Below are 7,464 nucleotides of genomic sequence, written 5' to 3'. Positions count from 1 at the left end.
GTCGAAAGAGACGATGAATCCACCGGAGTTCGATTCTGCTCAGTCTGAGCAGAAGAGAACATGAACCCTGTCGTTTAGTTTTGACCCACTTTGTATGTGTGTGTGTGTGTGTGTGTGTGTGTGTGTGTGTGTGTGTGTGTGTCTGGTGTTGCTGGGTTGTCCTTGTTAAAGCCAGGACCCTGCTGCTTTACAGAGTCACCCTGCTCTTCGCTTGGACTCACGACACAAAATTCAATGATACTTGTTGAATGTAAAAGAGGCGAGTTTCAGTCATGAGTCATGAGATCTTTGTTTTACTTTTTAAATTATTTAAATATTTTCTAAGTTATATCATTGATTGAATTATTTTAAATCTATGAATTTAAACCTGACTAGCAGCTAGATGCTAGAATGTAACTCTTATATCACTCTCTGTTATAGCCTGTATAATGAGCCTTTACAAAATCTACAAATCATTAAAATAAAAATTCTAACTGAGGAAATGATTCAACAAAATTCAAGCTCATTTTCAGAAGGAGAAATCAAATTAACGGTGTTTTAAAATTAAAATGATCTTCATCCAGACGACCGTTTAAGCTCCGTATCGTAAAACAATCTGCGTCCACACTATCACACCTGAAAACACAGGTATACGTCACCAGTAACGTTCACCGAGCCGGCGTGAGGAAGGAGTTGATTATTGCAGAAAATACCACGAACGAGGAACAGCAAAGACAGTTGTAGTGTTAAAATAGAGAATTCAACTCCACAACAGCTGCTAGCAAAGACAACAACGTCAGTAACACTGTAATCCATCATCTTGTTGTTTTCACCACTGGTAGTCCAGGCTGATGAGAGCCAATCAGGAGAGACCGTGGATGTCTATGTCATCGATTCAAAAGGTCTCGGTTTCTGTCCGTCCAGACGACAACACCGGAGTTTTCAAAATAAAACGTGGCCAGCTGTGTTTCTGAAAGTCTGTTTTAGGTGCTTGAACAGTGGAGGGATTTATCCGTCGTGAATCTGGTGTCTGGACAGTTGTTCGGGCTCGATCCACCAGAGTTTGCTCGCTGTGTGTTTGCAGGAGGCTTATGTGTCGGACTGTTTCTCCGCAGGGCAAAGAAACTTCCTAAATGTGGCACTATTCCTTTAAAAGGAAATGACTGGAGATGTGTATGTCAATCTTTTTCTAATTGAAGATCTTTGCTTCATCCTGGTGATTAGTTTTACTGTGAAATGAGATACTTTTATTCTGTCATTCTCACATGTTTATTCATGTCTTCATCCCGTGTCCTTTGTTTCAGTTTATTGTTGTTGTCATCGGTCACAGTACTCGGCTCTATCTGTTCGCTCCCTCCTCCCCTCGTGTCAACAGGCTTCATTATGAGCAGCATTCCTGCCCCCGGGCCCCGGGGCAGTAACTCTGCGTCTGGCCCCTCATTACATCGTTACCGCCGAGAGAAAACGCAGCTAATGTGACAGCTGCCATTGTTAGCGGAGCTACACGGGGCCGCTCCTGCTCTTTCAGTCACTTACCTGCTGTTCGCCTGGACATTTGAAATCTAATCACACAGACGAGTTTGTCGATTGTGTTTCTGCTTGATTATAATCAGCAACGTGAAAAAAAAAAAATGAACTATTTTAAATTAATTGCTCAAACCGAAGAATTAACTAGTGGGTTTTCCCACATTTGAGCCAGTCGACACGAGCATGAGCAGAAAATTTAACAATATTGTGTCAGTTTAAAGCCATTATTTATTAATTTATTTGATTCAAGCATCTGAGAAAAATCTTTTGAGGTAAATTATATAAAATCTAAAAAGCAGGAAAAATAAGTTCTTACAATTTTTATATGGGAATTTAAACTGTTTGTGTGCAAATATATCAACAGTGAAAATTCATAGACTGAATGCTTTCGTTTTATTTAAAAAAAAAAAAGGTTCATATCCATTTGGAATCGAGTCTGTGATTGTGATTAAAAAAGAAAAATGATTATGAGTGACAGTGTATAAATTGAACGGTGGTTAGCGCAGCAGCAGGAGTCTTTTGTTCCACTCGCTCGAGCTTTGTTCTGTCGATGGCTCACCTGCTGTTCACTTTGCCGCTGTCCAAGATTTAATGACAGGGAATAAGACTGTAAAGGCCTTTTATTGTACATTTGATTGAGGTAAAGCAAATGAATGATGGAAACAATAACTGAATAAATTTGAACAAATGAAATGACCAAGAAATTCTGTGAAAAAAAGAGACAGAAATGTTCAAAAACTCATTCTTCTGACGGTGAATAGTTATTTAATGAAGCTGGAAATAATATGAATTTGATAGGTTTGTTTTTATTTGTATAAAATTATCCAGTCTGTGTAATATGTAACATTAAAGCTACTTGATCCATAAGAAGATATATTTAAACCATCTCAGTGTAGTTTTACATCTCCTCTCTCAGGCTTCTCTCTGGAGCTCTAGTAACAACAGGTCGGTGAGCCAATCAGAAGAGAGGAGGCTCTGAGCCTCTCTTCTGATTGGCTGACTGTTTTCTGACTGATCCAATAAAAATATAGCAGATTTCAGGTAAAAACACTCAGAGAAACCAAATCCTGCAAGGTTTGGATGGTGGGTCCAGGTGGGCGGGGCTTGGTGACTGCTTTGTTGTGACATCACAAAGTTCCAGAAGTCCTGACGGCTGGTTTTAAGGCTCAGTTTCTGAATACAGGCTGTGTGCATTTCTCTGTGGACTGAGGCTTTGATACTTTCACAGTATTAATATAGAAGCTAGAGCTGATCTATAATCACACTACACATGGACAGAAACCTTTACACTGTATGAGACCTTTAAATAACTAAAATGAAAGCGTGTCAGTCGCAGCAGGTTCACATGTAACAGAACTATGATATATAAATAGATACAAAAATAACTCCTCCACTGTTTGATGTGTCAGTAATGCAGCGTTACCATATCCTTCCATATACCTGCGTCTCCCGTCACATCGGAAACTATCTGTGGCGCGTCTCTGTTTATGTCTCACTTGCTGCTAAGTGCATTATGACGATGGGTTCAGTGTCTGGAGATGAGACTGAGACTGAGTGTTTAGTCTGAGACACAGACTCAAGTCTAGTTTACTCATCAGACTTTCTCAGCACTTCCACTTATTTGGAGTGTTTCAGCCAACGTTCGTTTGTTTCAGTGAACTCCATCACATTAGAGATGATCATGGAATATAACTTTATAGGTTTTTTCTCTTCCTTTATGTGGCAGTGTTCGTCCGTTGGTCAACATTCAACGTTAACTTTACATGAGCCAGACACACACACACACACACACACACACACACACAGTATATTCTCTGGTTATTTGCCACTCACAGCTTATCTTGTCCAATCAGGAGACTGGACCCGGGGTTTCAAGGCTGTCAGCTACTGGGAATGACAAGGGAACCAGGAAGAGAAGCCCATGCAGACCAGAGCATCATCATCCTGCACGCCAAGGTGGCTCAGAAGTCCTACGGCAACGAGAAAAGGTACAAGATTTCTGTGGAGAGACACACCTCTGTCACCTCTGAGGATGAGGACAGAGCCTGATGAACTGATAAACTGGCCTTTAATGTGTTTTCTAATATTGATGTTGATTGAATATTATAAACAGGAGAGATTAATGTTCTTTAAATGAAACTTTACTCGCCTATGTTTCAGAGCTGTTCAAAGGTTTTATGAAATATAAGCATTTCAACACAACACAGTTGAGGTGAATATGATTATCTCACCCGCAGGTTCTTCTGCCCTCCTCCTTGTGTTTACATCAGCGGCCGTGGATGGAGGGTCATGCAGGACCATCTGAAAGGTGGGAGGAAAATATTAAATATAACTCTTTAAAAAGCTCTGCTCTTCTTCCCTCTGTTCCTCATTTGTCTTTCTCCCCCTTCATCGCTCCGTTGTTATTTTTTCTTCCATTTCTCTCCCTCTTCTCTTCCTGTCGTCTTCCAACAGCTGCTGGTTATGGAGACGCTGTGTATCGAGTGTGTGGTTACATGTGTCTGGACAGCTCCACGCAGTCTCAGGCAGACACGTTCAAACTGATCTTCGATGAGCAGCCAAACTCCGGGGTGAGAGACCTGTGTGTGTGTGTGTGTGTGTGTGTGTGTGTGTGTGTGTGTCTTCAGCCAGCTTCCTTCACTGATAGAGACACCATTTTTGTGAAGTTTAAACTGGCCTTTGTCCCAGTTAATTATCCTCTAAGTTCCTCTCCAGGCAGCAGGAGATCAGTGATGTGTGATGAGGAGACAGTTTTCTCTGCTTCCACATTCATTCTTTCTGAAACGATGGATAGAGATCAACATTTACATTATCATAGATCGATAGATATCATAGATAGACAAAGAGGAGGGGCGTGTGTGGAGCTGAGACTTTAGTGCAAATATACGCTCGCCCACCTGTCACTCAAAGAGGCCACGCCCTCAATTCTCCATAACTTTAGTCCTTAATAAAATGTAAACAGGTGAGTTATATAAACAGTTAACTATAGAGACCAAAAGTGTTTTTGTACCAGGCTGTAAACATGTTTATTTCTGCTGTAAAGTTGGACATTTTAACATGGGAGTCTATGGGGACTGACTCACTGTTGGAGCCAGACTCTAGTGGTCGTTAGAGGAACTGCAGCTTCTGGTTCTTCACTTTTGATGCTGCTTGCTCCAAACACATAAAACAAAACTGACACAAAACACTTACAGCTTTCTTTACATCCAGATGTTCAAATATTCAAACATATTATAAATATTATAAATATTTCCTTTTGGAGATAAAATCGATTTTAAACAACTAGTCGTCTCAGAGCTGAACCACCAGCTGCAGATGACTGAGTGATGGGATCCCAAGCTGCTGCTAAACTCAGACCTGAAGCCCGTTGTGTGTGAGCGACAGTCAGCTCCGTGTGTTTACCCAGACGACACCATCACCTCCTTCATTACAGACGACTGTTGACTCCTCAAACAGAAAAACTACACAGCTGTAAATACACTGTGTGTGTTCACGGCCCGAGAGAGAAAACACAACAGACAGACGTCCTGCATCTGCATTACTGCGCAGAGCACCAGGCAACACATCGCTCAGATGGCTGGAGTAAACCTCAGCAGGACACCTGTTATTAAAACTGTGTGTCTTTTACAAACTGGTTGTTACAAACCAACAAATCTCTTCATCTGCACATTATTCCTGAAGAGTCTCCGTCTTCCATCATAAACAAGCTTCAGCTCTGCTCAGTGTGAAAACACTGTCAGTCCCGTTGATTCGTCTCCTCTCCGTCCCTTTGTCTCTCCAGCAGATGTTTGCCTGTGCCAAGTCCCTGTTCATCTCTGACCAGGACAAGAGGAAACACTTCCGCCTGTTGCTGCGACTCTTCTTGGGCAACAGACAGGAAGTGGGTTCGTTCCAGAGCAGAATGATCAAAGTCATCTCCAAACCGTCGCAGAAGAGACAGTCCATGAAGAACGCCGACCGTGAGTCAAAGAACCAGATGAAATGTGTTAATCAGGAATCTAAGGAGCTGGTTCAGTCCAGGTGTGTTAATACACAGTGTCAGTCATTGCATTGATCTTATTCATAACAAAGGAATTAGCCACTGTCAGAGTTTAGTTTCATTTTTAATTGATTCATTTGGACGTTTTTGTAAATATGAGGCGACCGCTTCATAGACGAGTTAGATTTCTGTTGGCGACTTCTTCAGCTGGAGCGTTTCCTATTCTTCTTCTGGGTTTTCTAAACGACAGAGAAACAGCAGAGAGTGAATGGATGGAACAGAAACAGGGTTCACAGGACAGGAAATGAAATACAAATTAAAAGCATGGCCGAAATAAAATTAATAAAAGCACATCACAGAGTAGTTTATAATTTAAGTCATTTGCATTTTTATACTGCACAAAAAGGAAATGATTAATATGAGCATATGTTTTTGAATCCAGTTTTGTTCATATAACACCAGGAAGTCACTTCGTCATGACGACGTTAATCAGGTACATCTTTAATCTGATTCACAGGTTCAGCTGAGTGACTGATGGCTGGTTGTTACATGTCATGACTTCCTGCCCGGTCAGGTCACTGCAGGTCACAGGGTCTGATTGAGTCATCCAAAACCTACACACACACACACACACACACACACACACACACACACTAAAAGGAGACATCATCCTGACAGCTGAGATTGCAGCTCAGGTGACATCAGATCACTCAGGTTTCTGTGGGAGACTCTGAATGTGCGTGAGCGTGTGTGTGTGTGTGTGTGTGTGTGTGTGTGTGTGTGTGTGTGTGTGTGTGTGTGTGTGTGTGTGCGCACGTGCTGAACTTTCAGTTTCCCTCACAGTGTGTCTTTGTGTGTGTGTTTTCAGTGTGTATCTCCTCGTGCTCCAGAGTAGCTTTGTTCAACCGCCTCCGCTCTCAGACGGTCAGCACTCGTTACCTCTCCGTGGACAGAGGAGCGTTTGTGGCCAGCGCCCGACAGTGGACAGCCTTCACCATCACCATGGGTAAACGTGTGTGTCACAACCTGTGTGTTTGTTCACTGTATGTTCACAGCTTCTTAGTCACACACTGATTTATGCTGTGTGTGCTGTAAAGGTCACAGTGTGGTCAGTCTGACTTTAAATCAAAAACAGATGATTTATTATCCAGAAATCCCATAAAATGTAATTTTCTTAAAGAAACACTAAATAATTTTCTTCTGAATCATCACAGATTCTTGTTGGTAGGTTCGTAAAACACACATACTTTTAAAAAGCTAAACACTAACTCGTATGTAGCAGCTCCTCTGTGCCAGCGACAGTCAGAGCAGGAGACTTTGTGTACATACCACTTATTACATCTCAGTAACGCCTTCAGGGAACCTGCACGAACAGAACGCTCACCTCAAGGTTGAACTGATTAGATTTTGGCGGTCAAAGGTCAAAGGTCAGTGTTACCTCACAAAACATTTTTCAGCCATTACTCAAGACAAAAGCAATTATAACAAAGTGTCCTACAAATGGTTCATATTTTACACGACTCTGGATAAACAGGGATGTGACGTGTGGCGGAGGGCCACGACCACGAGGAGGTGATTCTACTTTAAATGCTTGGAGGGTGAACCTACTGTTAAATTCAAAGATTTTAGTTTCTCTATATAATATAAATATATATAATACAATATTCACAATTTGAAAAATGTATAATATTAGTATTAAATGTTCTGTTTTCTTTGTCAAACGTCTGAAACTATAAACGAGCTTTATTTACCGCCTCATAGACGTTTTATTACAGTCACGCTGTTCAAACCTGGAACAGTCAGAAAATCAATCAGCAGGAGTTTTTTACTTCGTTCATTTGAAAGTGTCTCCTCACTACAACTGTAAACTTTTCTTCATATACGTGACATCTACGTAACCATGGTCACGTTTCCCTGGTTCAGGGGTCAGGAGAGGAGACTGACCCGTGGTCATTAGGCTCGGACTGATATTTGATACT

At 41.5% G+C, this 7,464-nt stretch overlaps 1 protein-coding gene across 1 annotated transcript in view; it reads left to right on the top strand.

Moving 5' to 3' along the window:
* LOC111649180 (recombining binding protein suppressor of hairless-like protein) overlaps positions 1–7,464 on the top strand; it is a 20,323-nt gene that overhangs the window by 3,403 nt on the left and 9,456 nt on the right. Inside the window, exons 2-6 of the mRNA XM_023398933.2 lie at positions 3,360–3,494; positions 3,744–3,814; positions 3,961–4,076; positions 5,288–5,465; positions 6,354–6,491. Of these exons, the coding sequence (XP_023254701.1) occupies positions 3,360–3,494; positions 3,744–3,814; positions 3,961–4,076; positions 5,288–5,465; positions 6,354–6,491 (638 nt within the window). The remainder of the gene's footprint in view (positions 1–3,359; positions 3,495–3,743; positions 3,815–3,960; positions 4,077–5,287; positions 5,466–6,353; positions 6,492–7,464) is intronic.

The sequence above is a fragment of the Seriola lalandi genome, unplaced genomic scaffold, assembly GCF_002814215.2.
Source record: "Seriola lalandi dorsalis isolate HSWRI2012SDOR001 ecotype SW California unplaced genomic scaffold, Sedor1 jcf7180002050081, whole genome shotgun sequence".
Lineage (NCBI taxonomy): Eukaryota > Metazoa > Chordata > Actinopteri > Carangiformes > Carangidae > Seriola > Seriola lalandi.
Note: the sequence above shows the minus strand (reverse complement) of the source record. Positions and strands in the feature narration are given on the sequence as shown.